This window comes from Stigmatopora nigra, chromosome 13, assembly GCF_051989575.1.
Source record: "Stigmatopora nigra isolate UIUO_SnigA chromosome 13, RoL_Snig_1.1, whole genome shotgun sequence".
Taxonomy (NCBI): domain Eukaryota; kingdom Metazoa; phylum Chordata; class Actinopteri; order Syngnathiformes; family Syngnathidae; genus Stigmatopora; species Stigmatopora nigra.
Genome location: NC_135520.1, coordinates 1,595,830 through 1,622,662, shown reverse-complemented (window position 1 = coordinate 1,622,662; position 26,833 = coordinate 1,595,830). Strand labels below are relative to the sequence as shown.

Sequence of the window (26,833 nt, the reverse complement as noted above, 5' to 3'; positions counted from 1 at the left end):
AGAAGCCCTTCTAAATGACTTTACGGCATATTTAATATGTTTAATGCACTTTCATTAGATTTGAGAGCTAGCCAGACTTCCGCTGTTGCCTAGCAACAACTAAAGTGCCAAGATCCTTTTAGAAAGAATGTGTGTATTTGTATGTGTGGCTGTATTTCCCACACTTCTGTGCTGTAGTATAACATTATACTGATTTATATGATGTAAAAATGATATCAAATTGAATTAGCATGATGGCTATCATATGCTAAAATGTGTATTTTTGTATTTCTTCCCACGCTTCCACTAAGTCGTTCTTTTTTTCTTCTCTCTTTTCCCCAGATCTCGTCTGCCAGGCTGTCAACTCTGGCTCCAATTGGGATTGCGCATGAGTGAGACAGCACTTTGCAAGCTAACTCCATCCGCGGCTGCTGGTGCTTTTTTTTTTGGTCCAAAATGAATTTGAGCAACGGTGGGATTTCAACAGTCGGTGGACAAAGTGGAAATGGCAGCATGAGTGGCGACTGGGAAGAGAAGAAGAAGACGCTTGAAGTGAAAGCCTCAACTCCAACTAGGAAACCTCAGCCAGTGAGTATTCTTTCCATTTTTAAATGTCTTTTTTTTAGGCTCCAACAATACATTGAAAATTAAAATGGCTAACATTTAAAATTAAATGCTAGGATGATGAGGTTAATTCAAGTGATGTTTTGTTATTGTTTTGAAAGTGTTGTACTTAAGCCAAATTTGGGAGAATACAATGCCCTCTGGTGGCAGTGGTGAATATGACAATGTTAAAATTCTATAAATCCAATTCAAACACAATGAATTAAATGCTAGGATGATAATTTTAATCTGAATGACGTTGTAATGGTTTGTTTTGAAATAGTTGTACTTAGTCCAATAGATTTGGGAGAATATAGTACCCTCTGGTGGCAGTGGTGAGTATGACACCAATTTAAATTCAATAAATCAAATTCTAACACAATTAATTTAATACTAGGATGATAAGGTTAATCTGAATGGCGTTGTAATGGTTTGTTTTGAAAGTATTGTACTTGGTTCTATATATTTGGGAGAATACAGTGCCCCTGGTGGCAGTGTTGAGTATTACACCACCTTAAATTCAATAAATCAAATTCTAACACAATTAATTAAATGCTAGGATAATACATTTAATCTCAACAGCGTTGTAATGGTTTGTTTTGAAAGTATTGTACTTAGTTCTATAGATTGAACTGTTATTTTCTAGTTTTATCTGTATTTGTTCAAACCCAAAATGGATTCATGTTCTGTTCTAGCCCAAACCCGAGAACGCCATCACTATCGCCGTGTCGTCGCGGGTTCTTTTCAACATGGAGCGGGAACAGCAGATTTACGAGCGCCAGGGTATGGAGGACTACCTCAAGTACCAGCTGGAACACGAAAGACAGCCTTTCGCACCTGGTCCGGCCTTCTCCTTTGTCAAGGTTAGAAAGATTCTGACTTTTTTTTTAAAATTGAAAACATTCTGCCTGTTCTGCATGTGTGGGTGCAGGAAAATAATGCGGATTTAAGGAAGAAAGATGTATATTTTTAGTTGAATTGTGACATTTTGGATGCCTTCCCAGGCTCTGGAGGCGGTCAACAATCGGTTGCGGGAGATTTACCCACACAGTGAGGAGCTTTTCGACGTGGTGCTGGTGACAAACAACCACGCGTACGTGGGCCTGCGGCTCATCAATACCATCAATCATCACGGTGAGTCGACACAGGCTGATTGTATTTTTAATCGGTTGTCTTCAACCAATGGTCAGTCAGAAAAATACATATTCATGTTTTCAATCTTAAACTCCCACTTGGAATGAGAAAATATGTTATAATAATGATACTTATTCTTATTATTATAGTGATCATGATAATTATAATGATAATAATGATAATCATAATGAGAATGATGATAATAATGATAATGAAAATGATAATAATGATAGTAATAATAACTAAAATAATGATAATAATAATTGATTATTATAATTATGATAATGACAATAACTATAATAATAATAACTATGATAATATTAACTAATAATGATAATAATATTAATAATGATAATGACAGTAATGATAATGATAACTAATAATTATAATAATAGTAATGATGCTGATGATGTTGATGATGATGATGATGATGTTGATGATGATGATGATGATGATGATGATGATGATGATGATGATGATGATGATGATGATGATGATGATGATGATGATGATGATGATGATGATGATGATGATGATGATGATGATGATGATGATGATGATGATGATGATGATGATGATGATGATGATGATGATGATGATGATGATGATGATGATGATGATGATGATGATGATGATGATGATGATGATGATGATGATGATGATGATGATGATGATGATGATGATACTAATGTTAGTAACGATATTAGTGATAATAATAAATAATTGTTACTATGCAATAAAAAAAATAATTCATTCATTTTTCATACTGTCTATCAACTCAAGGGTTGTGGGGGTGCTGGAGCCTTTCCCAGCAAACATTCCATCTTGGAATAACATCTTGCCCGCCTGATTGTTTTTCCAGACTTATTGATCGAGCGTTTCTGCATGACTGGAGGAAACAGTCCCATTGGTTACTTAAAAGCCTATCACACAAATTTATACCTTTCCGCTGACTCGACCAAAGTGCGAGAAGCTTTGGCAGAAGGTCAGTGAGAACCATTTTTATTTATTTTTAAATCTACAACCGCTAGAGGGCGAGCGTGTGCCTTTGGCCGTCAGGTATCGCGGCTGCCACCATGTTCGCCCCAGAGAAGAAGAAGGAGGTGTCCGAGACCCAGCTTCGAGTCGCCTTCGATGGCGACGCTGTCCTCTTCTCGGACGAGTCGGAACGTATTTTCAAGGCGGAGGGGCTGGAGAAGTTCTTTGAACACGAGAAGGCCCACGAGAACAAGCCTTTGGATCACGTACGTATATGTCACTAGCTGCTAAGCATCTCAAATGAGTCAATTTTGCCGTTAGCAATTCACGTGTGTGTCAAAAGTTGACCCGTTGAACGCATTCGAGACTCCGGTTCCCGTCGCAGTGTTTATACGTCATTAACACGCCTCATTAGTAATTAGTCTTGACATAGAAATAAGAAAACATTTATATCCAACATTTTCCAGAATTAACACTAATGAATGGCCAAAGACGTTGTATACGTGTGATAACTTTAGTTAGCTATTAGCTGTCGTTATAACAACATAGTCTTAATGATTTTAAGGTGATGCTCAATGGCTAAAATAGTTGTGCTAACCACTTTAGCTAGCTATTAAACAATAGCTGTCTTCACCCGTTGATTTACAGTATTTAAATCGAAAAAAAGAAACTTTTTTTTTTACATATACACTTGTTGGGTCCCTTTAAGTCGCACCAGCCCAAAAAAAATACACTAAGAGGAAAAAAAAAAAGATTTTTATTTGATTAGAAATCCAGAAAAACAAAACATACATTAAAGAGACAGACAATTAAAGAGTCCAGACAATTTTTGATTAAATGTGTCACTTATAGTACTTTACTGTCTTTAATGTAGTATGTTTTTTTTCTGGTTAGGGCCCGTTGAAGGGCTTCCTGGAGGCGTTGGGGAAACTACAGAGGAAGTTCTTCGACAAAGGCCTGCGAATGGACTGCCCCATCCGCACTTATCTGGTGACGGCACGTAGCGCCGCTAGCTCCGGTACCAGAGCCTTAAAGACACTGCGTTCGTGGGGCCTGGAGATCGACGAGGCTCTCTTCCTGGCGGGGGCCCCCAAGGGCCCTATGTTGGAGAAGATCAGGCCGCATATTTTCTTCGACGACCAGATGTTCCACGTAGAAGGGGCGGCCGAGCTCGGCACCGTAGCCTGTCACGTCCCTTATGGCGTCGCCCAGACGCAAGCCAAGAAATGAGGGTGAGTCCAAAGTGTAGCCCAATTGTGGCCTAGTGGTTAACTCATCCGTCTCTCGTCGGGGAGACCTGGGTTCGATTCCCAGTCGGGACACTTTTTCACTTAGTTGTTTTTGATGACTTCTGTCAAGACACTAAAATGATTACAAAGAAAAGTGGAGTAACTTGGTTGGCGCAGAGGTTAGATCACTGGACTTTCGTCTGGGAGACCTAGGTTCGAATCCCGTTCGCGACACTTTTTCACTTAGTTGTTTCTGTGGACTTCTTGTCAAGACACTGAAATGATTACAAAGAAAAGTGCAGTCACTTGGTTGGCGCAGAGGTTAGAGCACAGGACTCTCGCCTGGGAGACCTGGGTTCGATTCCCGCCGTCGCCCTTAGGCCGATCACTACATAATGTAGTCTGGAAAATGGAACAAGAAGAAAAAAAAGAGAAAACTTTAATTTATATTGAACGCATATTCAAACTCATATTTTTCAGTAAAACAATATAGTATAGTAAGGCTTAAAAAACGACATAGTATAGTAAGGCTCTTTACTTAAAAAAACAATATAGTATACTAAGGCTTAAAAAACAACATAGTATAATAAGGCTCTACTTAAAAAACAACACAGTATAGTAAGGCTCTTTACTTAAAAAAACAACATAGTATAGTAAGGCTCTTTACTTAAAAAAACAACATAGTATAGTAAGGCTCTTTACTTAAACAACATAGTATAGTAAGGCTTTAAAAAACGACATAGTATAGTAAGGCTTTTTTGCTTGAAAAAACGACATAGTATAGTAAGGCTTTTTTTCTTGAAAAAACGACATAGTATAGTAAGGCTTTTTTTCTTGAAAAAACGACATAGTATAGTAAGGCTTTTTTTCTTGAAAAAACGACATAGTATAGTAAGGCTTTTTTGCTTGAAAAAACGACATAGTATAGTAAGGCTTTTTTTCTCGAAAAAACGACATAGTATAGTAAGGCTTTTTTGCTTGAAAAAACGACATAGTATAGTAAGGCTTTTTTTCTTGAAAAAACGACATAGTATAGTAAGGCTTTTTTTCTCGAAAAAACGACATAGTATAGTAAGGCTTTTTTTCTCGAAAAAACGACATAGTATACTAAGGCTTTTTTGCTTGAAAAAACGACATAGTATAGTAAGGCTTTTTTTCTTGAAAAAACGACATAGTATAGTAAGGCTTTTTTGCTTGAAAAAACGACATAGTATAGTAAGGCTTTTTTGCTTGAAAAAACGACATAGTATAGTAAGGCTTTTTTTCTCGAAAAAACGACATAGTATAGTAAGGCTTTTTTTCTCGAAAAAACGACATAGTATACTAAGGCTTTTTTGCTTGAAAAAACGACATAGTATAGTAAGGCTTTTTTTCTTGAAAAAACGACATAGTATAGTAAGGCTTTTTTGCTTGAAAAAACGACATAGTATAGTAAGGCTTTTTTGCTTGAAAAAACGACATAGTATAGTAAGGCTTTTTTGCTTGAAAAAACGACATAGTATAGTAAGGCTTTTTTTCTTGAAAAAACGACATAGTATAGTAAGGCTTTTTTTCTTGAAAAAACGACATAGTATAGTAAGGCTTTTTTTCTCGAAAAAACGACATAGTATAGTAAGGCTTTTTTTCTCGAAAAAACGACATAGTATAGTAAGGCTTTTTTTCTCGAAAAAACGACATAGTATAGTAAGGCTTTTTTTCTCGAAAAAACGACATAGTATAGTAAGGCTTTTTTGCTTGAAAAAACGACATAGTATAGTAAGGCTTTTTTTCTTGAAAAAACGACATAGTATAGTAAGGCTTTTTTGCTTGAAAAAACGACATAGTATAGTAAGGCTTTTTTTCTTGAAAAAACGACATAGTATAGTAAGGCTTTTTTGCTTGAAAAAACGACATAGTATAGTAAGGCTTTTTTGCTTGAAAAAACGACATAGTATAGTAAGGCTTTTTTGCTTGAAAAAAACGACATAGTATAGTAAGGCTTTTTTCTTGAAAAAACGACATAGTATAGTAAGGCTTTTTTTCTCGAAAAAACGACATAGTATAGTAAGGCTTTTTTTCTCGAAAAAACGACATAGTATAGTAAGGCTTTTTTTCTCGAAAAAACGACATAGTATAGTAAGGCTTTTTTTCTCGAAAAAACGACATAGTATAGTAAGGCTTTTTTTCTCGAAAAAACGACATAGTATAGTAAGGCTTTTTTGCTTGAAAAAACGACATAGTATAGTAAGGCTTTTTTTCTTGAAAAAACGACATAGTATAGTAAGGCTTTTTTTCTTGAAAAAACGACATAGTATAGTAAGGCTTTTTTGCTTGAAAAAACGACATAGTATAGTAAGGCTTTTTTTCTCGAAAAAACGACATAGTATAGTAAGGCTTTTTTTCTCGAAAAAACGACATAGTATAGTAAGGCTTTTTTTCTCGAAAAAACGACATAGTATAGTAAGGCTTTTTTTCTCGAAAAAACGACATAGTATAGTAAGGCTTTTTTTCTTGAAAAAACGACATAGTATAGTAAGGCTTTTTTTCTCGAAAAAACGACATAGTATAGTAAGGCTTTTTTGCTTGAAAAAACGACATAGTATAGTAAGGCTTTTTTTCTTGAAAAAACGACATAGTATAGTAAGGCTTTTTTGCTTGAAAAAACGACATAGTATAGTAAGGCTTTTTTTCTTGAAAAAACGACATAGTATAGTAAGGCTTTTTTGCTTGAAAAAACGACATAGTATAGTAAGGCTTTTTTGCTTGAAAAAACGACATAGTATAGTAAGGCTTTTTTGCTTGAAAAAAACGACATAGTATAGTAAGGCTTTTTTCTTGAAAAAACGACATAGTATAGTAAGGCTTTTTTTCTCGAAAAAACGACATAGTATAGTAAGGCTTTTTTTCTCGAAAAAACGACATAGTATAGTAAGGCTTTTTTTCTCGAAAAAACGACATAGTATAGTAAGGCTTTTTTTCTCGAAAAAACGACATAGTATAGTAAGGCTTTTTTTCTCGAAAAAACGACATAGTATAGTAAGGCTTTTTTGCTTGAAAAAACGACATAGTATAGTAAGGCTTTTTTGCTTGAAAAAACGACATAGTATAGTAAGGCTTTTTTTCTTGAAAAAACGACATAGTATAGTAAGGCTTTTTTTCTTGAAAAAACGACATAGTATAGTAAGGCTTTTTTTCTCGAAAAAACGACATAGTATAGTAAGGCTTTTTTTCTCGAAAAAACGACATAGTATAGTAAGGCTTTTTTTCTCGAAAAAACGACATAGTATAGTAAGGCTTTTTTTCTCGAAAAAACGACATAGTATAGTAAGGCTTTTTTGCTTGAAAAAACGACATAGTATAGTAAGGCTTTTTTTCTTGAAAAAACGACATAGTATAGTAAGGCTTTTTTGCTTGAAAAAACGACATAGTATAGTAAGGCTTTTTTTCTTGAAAAAACGACATAGTATAGTAAGGCTTTTTTGCTTGAAAAAACGACATAGTATAGTAAGGCTTTTTTGCTTGAAAAAACGACATAGTATAGTAAGGCTTTTTTGCTTGAAAAAAACGACATAGTATAGTAAGGCTTTTTTCTTGAAAAAACGACATAGTATAGTAAGGCTTTTTTTCTCGAAAAAACGACATAGTATAGTAAGGCTTTTTTTCTCGAAAAAACGACATAGTATAGTAAGGCTTTTTTTCTCGAAAAAACGACATAGTATAGTAAGGCTTTTTTTCTCGAAAAAACGACATAGTATAGTAAGGCTTTTTTTCTCGAAAAAACGACATAGTATAGTAAGGCTTTTTTGCTTGAAAAAACGACATAGTATAGTAAGGCTTTTTTTCTTGAAAAAACGACATAGTATAGTAAGGCTTTTTTTCTTGAAAAAACGACATAGTATAGTAAGGCTTTTTTGCTTGAAAAAACGACATAGTATAGTAAGGCTTTTTTTCTCGAAAAAACGACATAGTATAGTAAGGCTTTTTTTCTCGAAAAAACGACATAGTATAGTAAGGCTTTTTTTCTCGAAAAAACGACATAGTATAGTAAGGCTTTTTTTCTCGAAAAAACGACATAGTATAGTAAGGCTTTTTTTCTTGAAAAAACGACATAGTATAGTAAGGCTTTTTTTCTCGAAAAAACGACATAGTATAGTAAGGCTTTTTTGCTTGAAAAAACGACATAGTATAGTAAGGCTTTTTTTCTTGAAAAAACGACATAGTATAGTAAGGCTTTTTTGCTTGAAAAAACGACATAGTATAGTAAGGCTTTTTTTCTTGAAAAAACGACATAGTATAGTAAGGCTTTTTTGCTTGAAAAAACGACATAGTATAGTAAGGCTTTTTTGCTTGAAAAAACGACATAGTATAGTAAGGCTTTTTTGCTTGAAAAAAACGACATAGTATAGTAAGGCTTTTTTCTTGAAAAAACGACATAGTATAGTAAGGCTTTTTTTCTCGAAAAAACGACATAGTATAGTAAGGCTTTTTTTCTCGAAAAAACGACATAGTATAGTAAGGCTTTTTTTCTCGAAAAAACGACATAGTATAGTAAGGCTTTTTTTCTCGAAAAAACGACATAGTATAGTAAGGCTTTTTTTCTCGAAAAAACGACATAGTATAGTAAGGCTTTTTTGCTTGAAAAAACGACATAGTATAGTAAGGCTTTTTTTCTCGAAAAAACGACATAGTATAGTAAGGCTTTTTTTCTCGAAAAAACGACATAGTATAGTAAGGCTTTTTTGCTTGAAAAAACGACATAGTATAGTAAGGCTTTTTTTCTTGAAAAAACGACATAGTATAGTAAGGCTTTTTTTCTCGAAAAAACGACATAGTATAGTAAGGCTTTTTTGCTTGAAAAAACGACATAGTATAGTAAGGCTTTTTTTCTTGAAAAAACGACATAGTATAGTAAGGCTTTTTTGCTTGAAAAAACGACATAGTATAGTAAGGCTTTTTTTCTTGAAAAAACGACATAGTATAGTAAGGCTTTTTTGCTTGAAAAAACGACATAGTATAGTAAGGCTTTTTTGCTTGAAAAAACGACATAGTATAGTAAGGCTTTTTTTCTTGAAAAAACGACATAGTATAGTAAGGCTTTTTTTCTTGAAAAAACGACATAGTATAGTAAGGCTTTTTTTCTCGAAAAAACGACATAGTATAGTAAGGCTTTTTTTCTCGAAAAAACGACATAGTATAGTAAGGCTTTTTTTCTTGAAAAAAAACGACATAGTATAGTAAGGCTTTTTTTCTTGAAAAAAAACGACATACTATAGTAAGGCTTTTTTTCTTGAAAAAAAACGACATACTATAGTAAGGCTTTTTTTCTTGAAAAAAAACGACATAGTATAGTAAGGCTTTTTTTCTTGAAAAAAAACGACATACTATAGTAAGGCTTTTTTTCTTGAAAAAAACGACATACTATAGTAAGGCTTTATTTTCTTGAAAAAAACGACATACTATAGTAAGGCTTTTTTTCTTGAAAAAAAACGACATACTATAGTAAGGCTTTTTTTCTTGAAAAAAACGACATAGTATAGTAAGGCTTTTTTTCTTGAAAAAAAACGACATAGAATAGTAAGGCTTTTTTTCTTGAAAAAAAAACGACATAGTATAGTAAGGCTTTTTTTCTTGAAAAAAAACGACATAGTATAGTAAGGCTTTTTTTCTTGAAAAAAAACGACATACTATAGTAAGGCTTTTTTTCTTGAAAAAAACGACATACTATAGTAAGGCTTTATTTTCTTGAAAAAAACGACATAGGCTTTTTTTCTTGAAAAAAACAACATAGTATAGTAAGGCTTTTTTTTTTGAAAAAAACGACATACTATAGTAAGGCTTTTTTTCTTGAAAAAAAACGACATACTATAGTAAGGCTTTTTTTCTTGAAAAAAACGACATACTATAGTAAGGCTTTTTTTTCTTGAAAAAACGACATAGTATAGTAAGGCTTTTTTTCTCGAAAAAACGACATAGTATAGTAAGGCTTTTTTTCTCGAAAAAACGACATAGTATAGTAAGGCTTTTTTTCTCGAAAAAACGACATAGTATAGTAAGGCTTTTTTGCTTGAAAAAACGACATAGTATAGTAAGGCTTTTTTTCTTGAAAAAACGACATAGTATAGTAAGGCTTTTTTTCTTGAAAAAACGACATAGTATAGTAAGGCTTTTTTGCTTGAAAAAACGACATAGTATAGTAAGGCTTTTTTTCTCGAAAAAACGACATAGTATAGTAAGGCTTTTTTTCTCGAAAAAACGACATAGTATAGTAAGGCTTTTTTTCTCGAAAAAACGACATAGTATAGTAAGGCTTTTTTTCTCGAAAAAACGACATAGTATAGTAAGGCTTTTTTTCTTGAAAAAACGACATAGTATAGTAAGGCTTTTTTTCTCGAAAAAACGACATAGTATAGTAAGGCTTTTTTGCTTGAAAAAACGACATAGTATAGTAAGGCTTTTTTTCTTGAAAAAACGACATAGTATAGTAAGGCTTTTTTGCTTGAAAAAACGACATAGTATAGTAAGGCTTTTTTTCTTGAAAAAACGACATAGTATAGTAAGGCTTTTTTGCTTGAAAAAACGACATAGTATAGTAAGGCTTTTTTGCTTGAAAAAACGACATAGTATAGTAAGGCTTTTTTGCTTGAAAAAAACGACATAGTATAGTAAGGCTTTTTTCTTGAAAAAACGACATAGTATAGTAAGGCTTTTTTTCTCGAAAAAACGACATAGTATAGTAAGGCTTTTTTTCTCGAAAAAACGACATAGTATAGTAAGGCTTTTTTTCTCGAAAAAACGACATAGTATAGTAAGGCTTTTTTTCTCGAAAAAACGACATAGTATAGTAAGGCTTTTTTTCTCGAAAAAACGACATAGTATAGTAAGGCTTTTTTGCTTGAAAAAACGACATAGTATAGTAAGGCTTTTTTGCTTGAAAAAACGACATAGTATAGTAAGGCTTTTTTTCTTGAAAAAACGACATAGTATAGTAAGGCTTTTTTTCTTGAAAAAACGACATAGTATAGTAAGGCTTTTTTTCTCGAAAAAACGACATAGTATAGTAAGGCTTTTTTTCTCGAAAAAACGACATAGTATAGTAAGGCTTTTTTTCTCGAAAAAACGACATAGTATAGTAAGGCTTTTTTTCTCGAAAAAACGACATAGTATAGTAAGGCTTTTTTGCTTGAAAAAACGACATAGTATAGTAAGGCTTTTTTTTCTTGAAAAAACGACATAGTATAGTAAGGCTTTTTTTCTCGAAAAAACGACATAGTATAGTAAGGCTTTTTTTCTCGAAAAAACGACATAGTATAGTAAGGCTTTTTTTCTCGAAAAAACGACATAGTATAGTAAGGCTTTTTTGCTTGAAAAAACGACATACTATAGTAAGGCTTTTTTTCTTGAAAAAAAACGACATACTATAGTAAGGCTTTTTTTCTTGAAAAAAACGACATACTATAGTAAGGCTTTTTTTTCTTGAAAAAACGACATAGTATAGTAAGGCTTTTTTTCTCGAAAAAACGACATAGTATAGTAAGGCTTTTTTTCTCGAAAAAACGACATAGTATAGTAAGGCTTTTTTTCTCGAAAAAACGACATAGTATAGTAAGGCTTTTTTGCTTGAAAAAACGACATAGTATAGTAAGGCTTTTTTTCTTGAAAAAACGACATAGTATAGTAAGGCTTTTTTTCTTGAAAAAACGACATAGTATAGTAAGGCTTTTTTGCTTGAAAAAACGACATAGTATAGTAAGGCTTTTTTTCTTGAAAAAACGACATAGTATAGTAAGGCTTTTTTCTTGAAAAAACGACATAGTATAGTAAGGCTTTTTTTCTCGAAAAAACGACATAGTATAGTAAGGCTTTTTTTCTCGAAAAAACGACATAGTATAGTAAGGCTTTTTTTCTCGAAAAAACGACATAGTATAGTAAGGCTTTTTTTCTCGAAAAAACGACATAGTATAGTAAGGCTTTTTTTCTCGAAAAAACGACATAGTATAGTAAGGCTTTTTTGCTTGAAAAAACGACATAGTATAGTAAGGCTTTTTTGCTTGAAAAAACGACATAGTATAGTAAGGCTTTTTTTCTTGAAAAAACGACATAGTATAGTAAGGCTTTTTTTCTTGAAAAAACGACATAGTATAGTAAGGCTTTTTTTCTCGAAAAAACGACATAGTATAGTAAGGCTTTTTTTCTCGAAAAAACGACATAGTATAGTAAGGCTTTTTTTCTCGAAAAAACGACATAGTATAGTAAGGCTTTTTTTCTCGAAAAAACGACATAGTATAGTAAGGCTTTTTTGCTTGAAAAAACGACATAGTATAGTAAGGCTTTTTTTCTTGAAAAAACGACATAGTATAGTAAGGCTTTTTTGCTTGAAAAAACGACATAGTATAGTAAGGCTTTTTTTCTTGAAAAAACGACATAGTATAGTAAGGCTTTTTTGCTTGAAAAAACGACATAGTATAGTAAGGCTTTTTTGCTTGAAAAAACGACATAGTATAGTAAGGCTTTTTTGCTTGAAAAAAACGACATAGTATAGTAAGGCTTTTTTCTTGAAAAAACGACATAGTATAGTAAGGCTTTTTTTCTCGAAAAAACGACATAGTATAGTAAGGCTTTTTTTCTCGAAAAAACGACATAGTATAGTAAGGCTTTTTCTCTCGAAAAAACGACATAGTATAGTAAGGCTTTTTTTCTCGAAAAAACGACATAGTATAGTAAGGCTTTTTTTCTCGAAAAAACGACATAGTATAGTAAGGCTTTTTTGCTTGAAAAAACGACATAGTATAGTAAGGCTTTTTTTCTTGAAAAAACGACATAGTATAGTAAGGCTTTTTTTCTTGAAAAAACGACATAGTATAGTAAGGCTTTTTTGCTTGAAAAAACGACATAGTATAGTAAGGCTTTTTTTCTCGAAAAAACGACATAGTATAGTAAGGCTTTTTTTCTCGAAAAAACGACATAGTATAGTAAGGCTTTTTTTCTCGAAAAAACGACATAGTATAGTAAGGCTTTTTTTCTCGAAAAAACGACATAGTATAGTAAGGCTTTTTTTCTTGAAAAAACGACATAGTATAGTAAGGCTTTTTTTCTCGAAAAAACGACATAGTATAGTAAGGCTTTTTTGCTTGAAAAAACGACATAGTATAGTAAGGCTTTTTTTCTTGAAAAAACGACATAGTATAGTAAGGCTTTTTTGCTTGAAAAAACGACATAGTATAGTAAGGCTTTTTTTCTTGAAAAAACGACATAGTATAGTAAGGCTTTTTTGCTTGAAAAAACGACATAGTATAGTAAGGCTTTTTTGCTTGAAAAAACGACATAGTATAGTAAGGCTTTTTTGCTTGAAAAAAACGACATAGTATAGTAAGGCTTTTTTCTTGAAAAAACGACATAGTATAGTAAGGCTTTTTTTCTCGAAAAAACGACATAGTATAGTAAGGCTTTTTTTCTCGAAAAAACGACATAGTATAGTAAGGCTTTTTTTCTCGAAAAAACGACATAGTATAGTAAGGCTTTTTTTCTCGAAAAAACGACATAGTATAGTAAGGCTTTTTTTCTCGAAAAAACGACATAGTATAGTAAGGCTTTTTTGCTTGAAAAAACGACATAGTATAGTAAGGCTTTTTTTCTCGAAAAAACGACATAGTATAGTAAGGCTTTTTTTCTCGAAAAAACGACATAGTATAGTAAGGCTTTTTTGCTTGAAAAAACGACATAGTATAGTAAGGCTTTTTTTCTTGAAAAAACGACATAGTATAGTAAGGCTTTTTTTCTCGAAAAAACGACATAGTATAGTAAGGCTTTTTTGCTTGAAAAAACGACATAGTATAGTAAGGCTTTTTTTCTTGAAAAAACGACATAGTATAGTAAGGCTTTTTTGCTTGAAAAAACGACATAGTATAGTAAGGCTTTTTTTCTTGAAAAAACGACATAGTATAGTAAGGCTTTTTTGCTTGAAAAAACGACATAGTATAGTAAGGCTTTTTTGCTTGAAAAAACGACATAGTATAGTAAGGCTTTTTTTCTTGAAAAAACGACATAGTATAGTAAGGCTTTTTTTCTTGAAAAAACGACATAGTATAGTAAGGCTTTTTTTCTCGAAAAAACGACATAGTATAGTAAGGCTTTTTTTCTCGAAAAAACGACATAGTATAGTAAGGCTTTTTTTCTTGAAAAAAAACGACATAGTATAGTAAGGCTTTTTTTCTTGAAAAAAAACGACATACTATAGTAAGGCTTTTTTTCTTGAAAAAAAACGACATACTATAGTAAGGCTTTTTTTCTTGAAAAAAAACGACATAGTATAGTAAGGCTTTTTTTCTTGAAAAAAAACGACATACTATAGTAAGGCTTTTTTTCTTGAAAAAAACGACATACTATAGTAAGGCTTTATTTTCTTGAAAAAAACGACATACTATAGTAAGGCTTTTTTTCTTGAAAAAAAACGACATACTATAGTAAGGCTTTTTTTCTTGAAAAAAACGACATAGTATAGTAAGGCTTTTTTTCTTGAAAAAAAACGACATAGAATAGTAAGGCTTTTTTTCTTGAAAAAAAAACGACATAGTATAGTAAGGCTTTTTTTCTTGAAAAAAAACGACATAGTATAGTAAGGCTTTTTTTCTTGAAAAAAAACGACATACTATAGTAAGGCTTTTTTTCTTGAAAAAAACGACATACTATAGTAAGGCTTTATTTTCTTGAAAAAAACGACATAGGCTTTTTTTCTTGAAAAAAACAACATAGTATAGTAAGGCTTTTTTTTTTGAAAAAAACGACATACTATAGTAAGGCTTTTTTTCTTGAAAAAAAACGACATACTATAGTAAGGCTTTTTTTCTTGAAAAAAACGACATACTATAGTAAGGCTTTTTTTTCTTGAAAAAAACGACATACTATAGTAAGGCTTTTTTTCTTGAAAAAAAACGACATACTATAGTAAGGCTTTTTTTTCTTGAAATAAATGACATACTATAGTAAGGCTTTTTTCTTGAAAAAAAAACGACATCCTATAGTAAGGCTTTTTTTCTTGAAAAAAAACGACGTAGTATAGTAAGGCTTTTTTCTTGAAAAAAACGACATAGTATAGTAAGGCTTTTTTTCTTGAAAAAAACGACATAGTATAGTAAGGCTTTTTTTCTTGAAAAAAACGACATAGGCTTTTTTTCTTGAAAAAAACAACATACTATAGTAAGGCTTTTTTTTCTTGCAAAAAACGACATACTATAGTAAGGCTTTTTTTCTTGAAAAAAAACGACATAGTATAGTAAGGCTTTTTTTCTTGAAAAAAATGACATATGACAATGGAATGTGTAGCCAAATTGTGGCGTAGTGGTTAACTCACCTGTCTTTCGCCTGGGTGGCCTGGGTTCAATTCCTGGTTGGGACACTTTTTCACTTAGTTGTTTCTGTAGACTTCTTGTCAATACACTCAAATGATTACAAAGAAAAGTGTAGCCAAATTGTGGCCGAGTGGTTAACTCACCTGTCTCTCGTCGGGGAGACATGGGTTCGATTCCCTGCCGGGACACTTTTTCACTTAGTTGTTTCTGTGGATTTCTTGTCAAGACACTGAAATGATTACAATGCGATGTGTAAACCACTTGATGGCGCAGAGGTTAGATCACTGGACTCCTGTCCGGGAGACCTGGGTTCGAGTCCCGGTCCGGATACTTTTTCACTAAATTGTTTCTGTGGACTTCTTGTCAAGACACTTAAATGATTACAGAGAAAAGTGTAAACCACTTGGTGGCGCAGAGGTTAGATCACTGGACTCCTGTCCGGGCGATCTGGGTTCGAATCCCGGTTCGGATACTTTTTCACTAAATTATTTCTGTGGACTTCTTGTCAAGACACTCAAATGATTACAAAGAGTAGTGTAAACCACTTGGTGGCGCAGAGGTTAGATCACTGGACTCCCGTGCGGGAGACCTGGGTTCGAATCCCGGTTGGGACACTTTTTCACTTAGTTGTTTCTGTGGATTTCTTGTCATGACACTCAAATGATTACAGAGAAAAGTGTAAACCACTTGGTGGCGCAGAGGTTAGAACACTGGACTCCCATCTGGGAGACCTGGGTTCGATTCCCGCAGTCGACCTTTGGCTGATCGCTGGACCAAGTAGTCTGGAAAATGGAACTAGAAGAAAAAAAAAAGAAAAAACTTTTTAATTTATATTAAACACTTAGTCATACTTTTCAGCAAAAGGTTATATTCCGAACTGCCTTCGGCAGTTCGGAAGACACTTGATGGACCTGTATGTGCGAAAGGCGTTCTCGGGTCGGCCTTCGGCCGACCCTCGACCGCTTGCTTGGTCAGTGAACCGCCGACACCGGGAAGCGAACTCACGTTCTCTCGGTGCAAAGGCGAGTGTGCAACCCACTACACCAACTCGTGCCCCACTTATACAAGGGTGTTGAAACGTTTTATCCAAGGAAACGGGGTGAAACACTTAGTCATTTTTTACTCAAAATGCTTCATCCACCACTGAACATTTATATACTTATACACTTAGGCATTTACACTTATTCTTTTAACTGAATAATATTGGGAAAATCTTTGCCTGCACTGGGATTTGAACCCAGGACCTCATAGGTGGCAGACTGATGACTTAACCATTGGGCCACCACCCTGTGGAAGTAGACAGTAGTACTTGTACTTTTACCTCATTCACTTACCTGAATAAAATCGAGAAAATATTTGCTTGCACTTGGATTTGAACCCAGGACCATAAAGGTGGGAGACTGATGACTTATCCACTGGGCCACCACCCTGTGAAGAAAAGCAGTAGTACTTGTACTTTTACCTCTTGCATTTTGAATAATATTGGGAAAAACTTTGCATGCACATGGATTTGAACCCAAGACCAAAGAAGTGGGAAACTGATGACTTACCCACTAGGCCACCACACTCTCAGATTAGGCAGCAGTATTTGTTGTTTTGTCTCTTTTCACAAAAAAAAAACAATATAGTGTGAAATATATTTGTATTCTTATATTTAGTCTTGCACCCTTTTCACTATGATGTATTAAAAGTTACTAGAATAGAATAGAATTTACACCTATTGGTTAAAATGTGCACTACACCTCCTGCATTTGTATTAACGCCTCCCATTTTTATGACTTGTCTTATCTCTAATAAAACCACCGTTGAAGCAGCTTTTCCGGGGGAGATAGCTTCGAGGAGCTTGAAGAGTAGTCACCATCCCGGGCCTCTGATTGGTCCACTCCTCCGCCTCTGATTGGTCCACTCCTCCGCCTCTGCAGACGCGGCCTTTAACTTTCATTCTATCTGCCTCAGTGTGTGTGTGTTCCTGTGTTCGAGTTTATTTAAGTGGCTATTTTCTCCTAAAAAAACGACATAGTATAGTAAGGCTTTTTTTCTCGAAAAAACGACATAGTATAGTAAGGCTTTTTTTCCTCGAAAAAACGACATAGTATAGTAAGGCTTTTTTTCTCGAAAAACGACATAGTATAGTAAGGCTTTTTTTCCTCGAAAAAACGACATAGTATAGTAAGGCTTTTTTTCTCGAAAAAACGACATAGTATAGTAAGGCTTTTTTTCTCGAAAAAACGACATAGTATAGTAAGGCTTTTTTTCTCGAAAAAACAACATAGTATAGTAAGGCTTTTTTTCTCAAAAAAACGACATAGTATATAGTAAGGCTTTTTTTCCTCGAAAAAACGACATAGTATAGTAAGGCTTTTTTTCTCGAAAAAACGACATAGTATAGTAAGGCTTTTTTTCTCGAAAAAACAACATAGTATAGTAAGGCTTTTTTTCTCGAAAAAACGACATAGTATATAGTAAGGCTTTTTTTCCTCGAAAAAACGACATAGTATAGTAAGGCTTTTTTTCTCGAAAAAACGACATAGTATAGTAAGCCTTTTTTTCTCGAAAAAACGACATAGTATAGTAAGGCTTTTTTTCTCGAAAAAACAACATAGTATAGTAAGGCTTTTTTTCCTCGAAAAAACGACATAGTATAGTAAGGCTTTTTTTCTCGAAAAAACGACATAGTATAGTAAGGCTTTTTTGATTGGTCCACTCCTCCGCCTCTGATTGGTCCACTCCTCCGCCTCTGCAGACGCGGCCTTTAACTTTCATTCTATCTGCCTCAGTGTGTGTGTTCCTGTGTTCGAGTTTATTTAAGTGGCTATTTTTTCCTAAAAAAAAACGACACAGTATAGTAAGGCTTTTTTTCAAGTCAAAACATTTATTCATCCCGTATTTGGGAAATTTAATGTTTGTGTCTCAGAAGATACTCGAGAGAATTCCTCCCACAGCCCCTCCAATGCTGGCCGCGGCGGCATAAGCGGTGCCTGTCAAACCAGCCGCACCTACAAAATAAAACAAAAAAAACCCACGTTGCATTAATCCAATTTGAACTTGATGAATGGATGACTGTAACTGTATACAGTGTTCCCTCGCTACTTCACGCTTCAGCTATCGCGGACTCCGAGCTTCGCGGATTTTTTTCAGGAAAAAAATAATAATTTAAAGATATTAAGTTAAAATTATGAATTACATCATTTTACAAGAGGTGGAAACAAAATATTCAATAAGAATTCGTATTTTTTAGTATAGCTATTGCGGGGTGGGGTCCGGTCCCCATTAAACCGCGATAAGTGAGGGAACACTGTATAACAAATCCTAATTACATACAGTATGTATGACATAAAGTTACCTTCATAACTGTGTCAAACTGAATCATTCTTTATTGTCCTGTAAAGGCACCCATTTTGGAGTATCCAATCAGCCTACCATGCATGTTTTTGGAATGTGGGAAAACCCACACAAGCCTGGGGAGCAGATGCAAACTCCACAAAGTAGGACCCCAGAATTGTGAGGCAAGTTTCTAATAAAAATGGCAAAATCGGGCCCGATTTCTTATTGGGAGAGGGGACACAAATCTCTTTTACCTGCAGACTGAAGGGCGGCCACCACGCTACTCGCTGCCACACCTCCTCCGCTGGCGATGGCTGTGTATGACATCAGGCTGGAAGCCACGGAGCTCGCCGCTATCCCAGCTGAAGTGAATCCGGCAACCGCCAGAGCCGCCGGAGCTGCAGCGGCCGCGGCGACTGGACAAACGGACCACGTCAGTGAATACGACAAACAACTGCAAAGGTATGAAGGAGGGAAGCATCTTACCTGCACCAACACCAATACCAACAGCAGTCACTGAAACGTAAACATACAATAGAATTCAATGTGTTTATTGTTATTAACCAAGTATAATGAGATTCAAAAGGAACACCATGAAGTGCAGAAATAAATATAATAAAAAAATAAGTATACTCAACATAGATAAGTGGTAAAAAAACATAAATAAGTAGTCAGTCAACATATGTAAGTAGTCAAAAACAAATAAGTAGTCAACATAGATAAGTAGTCAACATAGATTAGTCAAAAACAAATAAGTAGTCAAAAACATAAATACGTAGTCAACATAGACCTGTCTGATTATTTCCCCCTGTGTTTTAAAGGCAAATAAATTGCCAGAATTCAGAGGTACAACATAGTCAACACATAAGTAGTCAAAAATATAGATAATTAGTCAACATAGAACAGTCAAAAACATAAATAAGTAGCAAATCACAAAGTACAAAGCAAATCAAAGTACATATGTAGTCAACATAGATTAGTCAAAAACATAAATACTTAGTCAAATGAAAGAGTGGAGAATAAACCTACTTACATTTGAAAAAAAATAACAAATATTTCTCCTTAGAGAAAAAGGGATACTCACCGGGCTCCATGTTGTCTTCTTATCAAGGTAAAAGAAGTGTCGTTTCTAGGTCGGCTCGGTTTAAGTATGCGCGTTCGAGCATGTTGTGTTTTGTTTTCGGACAAACGAAACTGAAGGAATACAGAGAGCGCATGCGCGATCCACCCTCTCGGGAGAAACGAAACTTATTGTGACCTCATAACTAATTAAAAGAGGGAAATCAAACCGTTTCACCTGGGAGACCTGGCATTGACGGCGCTAAACATTTAATGCATCATGAACGACGGCAAACAAAAAAAAACAGATTAAAGAATAAGTGAATCACGTGCTCGAAAATCAAAAGGAAGTAAACCGGAAATGCAGCCAAATTAACAGGAAGTGAACAACGAATAGCATCTAAAAACAAAGTCAATGAGAAACGATCCAAAATCTACAAAAAGTGACCCGTAAGTACCCTAAAATTAATAGGAAGTAACGCAAAATGAACTCAGTGCCTGCTATTGACTTTTAAAGATGTCCAAATTCACTTAAACTGGCTGGGGATGCTCATCTTTCATAGTGATTGACAGACGTCCAATCCATTTCAATTGGTAAGCCTCGCCCAGTTAAAATGAATTGGACGTCTATACTCGTCAATGGCAGCCAGTGAGTTCTTATTTGACACGGATGTTGACTTGCTAAATTATAGTCATCATTGCAATCCTTTGTGTTGCTCTGTTAACTGAAAGAATTTTGTTTTGAAAAACAAACATCTTTTTTTAGACTCGTCTCGTGGGAATTTGTTTTGGTTCTTTGTTCTGCTCGAGATTTAGTTCTAAATAATTAGCAGATGTGATAAAAGTAAAAGTGCAAATATAAAAAAAATAATGTATTATTTTTAAGGATTGCATTTCTGAATAGCTAATTTGCAAATGTAAAAGATTTTTTAATTACTGATAAAATAAGATTAAGGTTAAGTAACCTCAAGTATTAAATAAATTGCATTTTTTATAACACTTTGGTGAAAAAAAACGTATTAAACAGTTTTTTAAAGGTTTTGGTTTACACTTAGTCAGTCTCAAGTTTAAAGTTAAATTTAGTTTCTATATTTTGATGACTCTCATTTGATTATTTTAATAGATTATTAGACGTCTTTGCGTTAAATGATTTCCCTACAAAAGGATTAAATAGCAGAGTAAAATAGACAAAGACTTCCAATGCATTATTTGTGGGTTTAATAATAATTGTCAGTGACAAAAATTGTGATTTGAAATTAAAAATAAAAAGTAAAAAAACAAACTTTTACTATAGCCACGGTGGCTCTACACGAACTTTATTGGCAACATCATTTGGCAAAAAACAGGTGGCTCAACATTTTTTTTCTGGGTGTTACTGGAAAAGTTCCATAACCACCTTGTTGTTTGATTATATCAGTAGATTTTTGCTTTTAATTGGTCCATTTATGAAATGCGCACTCTGTCATATGACTTGACGGATGACTAAACACGGGTTTTATGTGGAAGAGCCTTAAGACGTCACAAAAAAAAAAATACTTGCTCGAAATATGTGACGTGAAGTCGTGTCCTCAGCAGATTTCCGCGAGTAATTCTCCTACAATGCCTCCTAAAGGCCCTCCTAAAGCGCCTCCTACGCGGGCCACGGCGGAACAAGCCGCTTTCGACAAACCTGCCATACCTACAAAATAAAAAAAAATAAAAAAAATAAACACATTGCATTAATCCAATTGATACTTTACATTGATGAATGGATGACTTAACTATATAACAATTTACCTGTAGACTGCAAGACGGCCTGTGCGCTAGCCACTGCTCCACCTCCTCCATTGGTGATGGTTGTTGTGTATGACATCAGCTTGGCGGTGGAGGAGCTCACCGCTATCCCAGCTGAAGTGAATCCCAAAGCTTCCAGGGCCACCGGAGCCGCAACAACCGAGCCGACTGCAAAAAAACGGACCACGTCGGTGAATACGGCAAACAACTGCGTACGTATGAAGGAAGGAAGGAAGCATCTTACCTGCGCCTGCACCAATTCCAACGGCCATCACTGAAAGGTAAAAAAAAAATCAATAGAATTCAATGCTTTTTTTGTTATTATAGTACAACGAGATTTAAAGGGTTCACCGTGAAGTGCAGAAATAATAAATAATAAATATTAGGTATAGTCAATATAGATAAGTAGTCAAAAACATAATTAAGTAGTCAACATAGATAAGTAGTCAAAATCGATAAGTAGTCAAAAATATAATTAGGTAGTTAACATAGATAAGTAGTCAAAAACATAAGTAGTCAAAAACATAAGTAGTCAAAAACATTAGTAGTCAAAAACATTAGTAGTCAAAAACATTAGTAGTCAAAAACATTAGTCAAAAACATAAGTAGTCAAAAACATAAGTACTCAAAACATAAGTACTCAAAAACATAAGTAGTCAAAAACATAAGTAGTCAAAAACATAAGTACTCAAAAACATAAGTACTCAAAAACATAAGTACTCAAAAACATAAGTACTCAAAAACATAAGTACTCAAAAACATAATTACTCAAAAACATAAGTACTCAAAAACATAAGTACTCAAAAACATAAGTAGTCAAAAACATTAGTAGTCAAAAACATTAGTAGTCAAAAACATTAGTAGTCAAAAACATTAGTCAAAAACATTAGTCAAAAACATAAGTACTCAAAAACATAAGTACTCAAAACATAAGTACTCAAAAACATAAGTACTCAAAACATAAGTACTCAAAAACATAATTACTCAAAAACATAAGTACTCAAAAACATAAGTACTCAAAAACATAAGTAGTCAAAAACATAAGTAGTCAAAAACATAAGTACTCAAAAACATAAGTACTCAAAAACATAAGTAGTCAAAAACATAAGTACTCAAAAACATAAGTACTCAAAAACATAAGTACTCAAAAAAATAATTACTCAAAAACATAAGTAGTCAAAAACATAAGTACTCAAAAACATAAGTACTCAAAAACATAAGTACTCAAAAACATAAGTACTCAAAAACATAAGTACTCAAAAACATAAGTAGTCTACATAAATAAGTAGTCAATATAGATTAGTAAAAACATAAATAAGTAGTCAACATAGATAATATAGTCAAAAACATTAAGTAGTCAACATTGTCAAGTAGTCAAACAAGTAGTCAAAAGACAAGTAGTCAAAACAAATTAGTCAACATAGACAAGTAGTCAAAAACATAAATAAGTAGTCAACATAGTGAAGACTATGACATTTTAATAATATTACAGGTGAATCATTGCAATAAAACGTAAGACTCTATTTTTATATATTACTATACTGTATAATTAAACACATGTTTCAGGTTGATGACGCACGCAAACAAAATATTGCCTTATATTAATGCTTACACAATGAATAAAGGATACTTTGAGGACGAAATATTTTTTTGAATTTGAATCCAGATGACTTCACCCAAGGCCACTTGATACGGAGGCTCTTGGAAAATCCAGAGAGACGAGGGAACCCTGGGGACAGTCAAAGGAGACCAGTCAACATTATACATTTCATCAGGTAATGCATTATTCATATTCGGGTTATGAAAACTGAGCAACTTGGTTTGGGTGTTGTCTATCGATGGTCACGCAAACGGAGCTATTTCAAATACATAGATAAGTAGTCAAAAACAGCTAAGTAGTCAAAAACAGCTAAGTAGTCAAAAACATAAATAAGTAGTCAACATAAATAAGTAGTCAACATAAATAAGTAGTCAACATAAATAAGTAGTCAACATAAATAAGTAGTCATATAGATTAGTCAAAAACATAAATAAGTAGTCATATAAATTAGTTAAAAACATAAATAAGTACTCAACATAGAGAAGTAGTCAAAAACATACATAAGTAGTCATATAGATTAGTCAAAAACATAAATAAGTAGTCAGCATAGATAAGTAGTCAAAACATCAATAAGTAGTCAAAACATAAATAAGTAGTCCACATAGATAAGTAGTTAAAACACGAATAAGTAGTCAAAACATAAATAAGTAGCCACCATAAATAAGTAGTAGCCAACATAGATAAGTAGTCAAAAACATAAATAAGTAGTCAAAAACATAAATAAGTAGTCAGCATAGATAAGTAGTCAAAAACATAAATAAGTAGTCAAAACATAAATAAGTAGTCAAAACATAAATAAGTAGTCAAAACATAAATAAGTAGTCAAAACATAAATAAGTAGTCCACATAGATAAGTAGTTAAAACACGAATAAGTAGTAGCCAACATAGATAAGTAGTCAAAAACAAATAAGTACTCAAAAACATAATTAAGTAGTCAAAAACAAAATAAGTAGTCAAAAACATTAATAAGTAGTCAACATAAATAAGTAGTGGACAACATAAATAATTAGTCACATGAAAGAGTGGTCACATAAATAATTAGGTTCAAAAAGTGAGTAAAATGTTTAGTGGTCTATTCAGTTTTAGTCCAAATAAATCTTACAAACACAGACCACCCGATTCCTGACTGCAAACTACAAGATAAAGCTTATAAACCTACTTAAAAAATAAACATTATTTGAATGTAATGGAAGAATAGAATGTGAATATATAACAACTATTTCGCCTTAAAGAGACAGGCATACTCACGGCGGCTCATGTTGTCTTTCTGTTCAAGAAAAAGACTCGCTTGCTTCTCGCTCGCTTTGATTTATTTGGAATGCGCGTGCACGCTTTTTCTGGAGAAACCATGACTTATCATAACTTCATATCTAATTAAAAGAGTATAGTTATTATTGCAATCCTTTGTGTGGCTTTCACAACTGAAAGAAATTCCTGTTTTATTATTTCAGTTACTTACTTCCGGGTGACTGATAAGATAAGATGGAAAATGAACATCAAATATTCAATAAATTGCTTTTTTGGGGGGAAATAAACAAGTTAAACTGGTTTGTAAGTTTTTAGTACAAAGTTAAGGTCAAGTTTAACTTGTTAAAATGCATATTAGTTTCTATATTTTGATAGGATATGGGGAAAATGTTAAGAGTAGCTGTTAGCATGTATGCTAAAACTAATTAGCTTGAATTGTATTTTTTGTACGGATGGTATTAAGATTTTGATTAATTTTGCAGGGGAATAAAATTATTCACAGTAAAGAATAAAATGGCTAGTTAACATTAAAATTTTGTATTTTTTTATATATAAATATTATAAATGGATTCCAAAATGGCTGCCCTACAAAATGATTAAATAGTAGAGTAAAAGAAATAAAGAGTTCCAATGCATTATTTGTGGTGCAATGTACTTTATTAATAATTGGCAGTAACAAAAATTGTGATTTGAAAAAGAAGTTTAAAATAAGTAAAAAATAAAAACTTTTAGTATAGCCAAGATAGCTTTACATTTATGTGAACTTTATGGCGTTATCATTTGACAAAAACAGGTGGGTTAACATATTTTTATCTTGGGTGTGTTACTGGAAAAGTTCCAAAACAACTTTTTTTTTGATTACAGATAACTATAATCATTGGATTTTTGCTTTTAATTGGTCCATTTATGAAATGCACATGCTAACATGAATTAACAGACGTCCTAAAAACGTCACAAAAAATTAAAATCTTTCTCAAAGGCCATTTTTATAGTTAATGTGTGTACTTTAACGCAAAACTAGCATTTCTAGATCGAATTTCCTTCCATTATAAAGCAAAAAAGGGGCGTGGCTATTGCCAGTTGGAGGCTTCATGATGATGACCAAGATGATTTAGAACAGAGTCGTTATTTACCATCAGTGGAACTGGAACCTAAAACGAGAAAAAATATATTTTTTTTAAACCGCTAACTGACCGCGACCAATCCCTAAATTCATCAAAGTCAATCACCTAAACTGCATTTTAATATGAGCTAAAGTCATTTATAATTTAAGAGTTTGGAAAGGCAGCACAGTGTATCTATCAGTGGTTAACGCCTGGTGCTCGTAGCTGGCTCGGATAGGCTCCAGCACCCCCCGCAACCCTGCTTGGAAAGAAAGGCCATTTAAATGTTCAAAACGATAACATGTACAGTTACAAAATGTCTTCTCAGCTAGGCGTTATGTTTTAAAAAATATACTTACTTCCATCACCTTGATTTGTATTGTCGTTCTGACCACCAGATGGCGCAGTTACGATAAGGTTTTCATGAGGCCTGACGTCATAACCAATGGTCGTCCCGGCAGGTGCAGGGTAAAGGATCGCAGCTGTAAAGTCAAATACGTAAGTTACAATCATTTTCTATTTCTTGCTTATATTCAATCAATGATTCATATGAATATAGTTATTAATTATAACTTACCAGCTGTTGTAGATTCAGTGCCTGATGAGACAAAAAGAGGGTAAATTGGAGTTATTTGATTTCAGTTAAAGATGTTTAAAAAAAAAATACACTTGTCCACTAGTTGGCAGTTCCCTGATATATATGTAGTCATCGTGTTTGGACGCACGAGGGCGCTGTTTCACAGCTCAACTTAATGCTATAGTACACTATTATTTTACTCCATTGTTTTGGACTAACACTGCTTTGCATTAAAGCGAAAAAATATACAATTTAGGCCAAATGTTGTTCAACAAAAACAACTTTACTTTTATGCTGCAAGAAGTTTCAGAAATACTTTGATGTAAATGTACTTTTATGTCCATTTGGATTTGCTTTTTTCCAGTTATATACACAACATTTGCAACAATCGCCCTAAAGTGAATAATCGGGATTCATCAAAATCAAATCCCCAGTGTTAAATTATCTTAACTTAAAGCAAACTATTTAATGCAAACGATTAATGTAAAAATTAATAATCGTCACTCACTTCCCATGTTGTCGTTCTTTTGTTTCTCTCGTCGACGGCCAGAAAAACAATCTCGATTCCACCAGAACGTTAAACTACTCTCTTTCTCTCTCTATATATACTAATATTTATTTAAATCTTTTGGGTGAAGTCATTGGTGGGGGATTGGTTGGACATCAGCGCTATGATTGGCCGAAGGCTAGGGGGGAGGGAAAGGGGGGGGCCTAAAAAAAAACTAAAGTGCACCAGAAGGTCAAACACGTTTTTTCCCTCATTTTTGCACAGGAATATACTTTTATATCCTTGAAACTTGCATTAAGCCCATATTTAAAACAACAAGACTTCCCATGCTAGCAAATATAGCATATTTTTTATGTTATGCTAGTTTACCAATGAGAAATTAGAGCTCAAATG

General features: G+C 33.4%; 2 protein-coding genes and 2 long non-coding RNA genes across 7 annotated transcripts; 2 read left to right on the top strand and 2 right to left on the bottom strand.

Moving 5' to 3' along the window:
• The first annotated feature begins 327 nt into the window (after positions 1–327).
• On the top strand, positions 328–18,784 carry LOC144206192 (cytosolic 5'-nucleotidase 1A-like). Of its 2 annotated transcripts, none has more exons than XM_077730997.1 (7): positions 328–567; positions 1,278–1,445; positions 1,587–1,716; positions 2,579–2,701; positions 2,776–2,960; positions 3,589–3,926; positions 18,637–18,784. In XM_077730997.1, exons 1-6 carry the CDS (start codon positions 436–438, stop codon positions 3,922–3,924), a joined length of 1,074 nt encoding a protein of 357 aa, XP_077587123.1. In that variant the 5' UTR covers positions 328–435; the 3' UTR covers positions 3,925–3,926; positions 18,637–18,784. The 2 variants fall into 2 exon arrangements, with proteins under 2 accessions (XP_077587123.1, XP_077587122.1); XM_077730996.1 differs by having other exon boundaries at positions 17,062–18,784.
• Positions 18,094–19,836, bottom strand: LOC144206197 (uncharacterized). The gene is made up of 4 exons (XR_013328316.1): positions 19,656–19,836; positions 19,058–19,087; positions 18,826–18,987; positions 18,094–18,243 (listed from the first exon to the last, which is right to left on the bottom strand). It is a non-coding gene; the product is annotated as an uncharacterized LOC144206197 (long non-coding RNA).
• Positions 18,810–23,330, top strand: LOC144206200 (uncharacterized). Of its 2 annotated transcripts, none has more exons than XR_013328318.1 (3): positions 18,810–19,033; positions 21,413–21,684; positions 23,070–23,329. It is a non-coding gene; the product is annotated as an uncharacterized LOC144206200 (long non-coding RNA). The 2 variants fall into 2 exon arrangements; XR_013328319.1 differs by lacking the exon at positions 18,810–19,033 and adding an exon at positions 19,855–20,080 and having other exon boundaries at positions 23,070–23,330.
• On the bottom strand, positions 20,832–26,589 carry LOC144206195 (uncharacterized). 2 transcript variants are annotated; one of them, XM_077730999.1, is made up of 7 exons: positions 26,441–26,589; positions 25,933–25,953; positions 25,715–25,837; positions 23,016–23,132; positions 21,648–21,677; positions 21,407–21,571; positions 20,832–21,308 (listed from the first exon to the last, which is right to left on the bottom strand). In XM_077730999.1, the coding sequence occupies exons 1-7, from the start codon at positions 26,445–26,447 to the stop codon at positions 21,199–21,201; spliced, it is 573 nt and encodes a 190-aa protein (XP_077587125.1). In that variant the 5' UTR covers positions 26,448–26,589; the 3' UTR covers positions 20,832–21,198. The 2 variants fall into 2 exon arrangements, with proteins under 2 accessions (XP_077587125.1, XP_077587126.1); XM_077731000.1 differs by having other exon boundaries at positions 25,724–25,837.
• Positions 26,590–26,833: the final 244 nt, after the last annotated feature.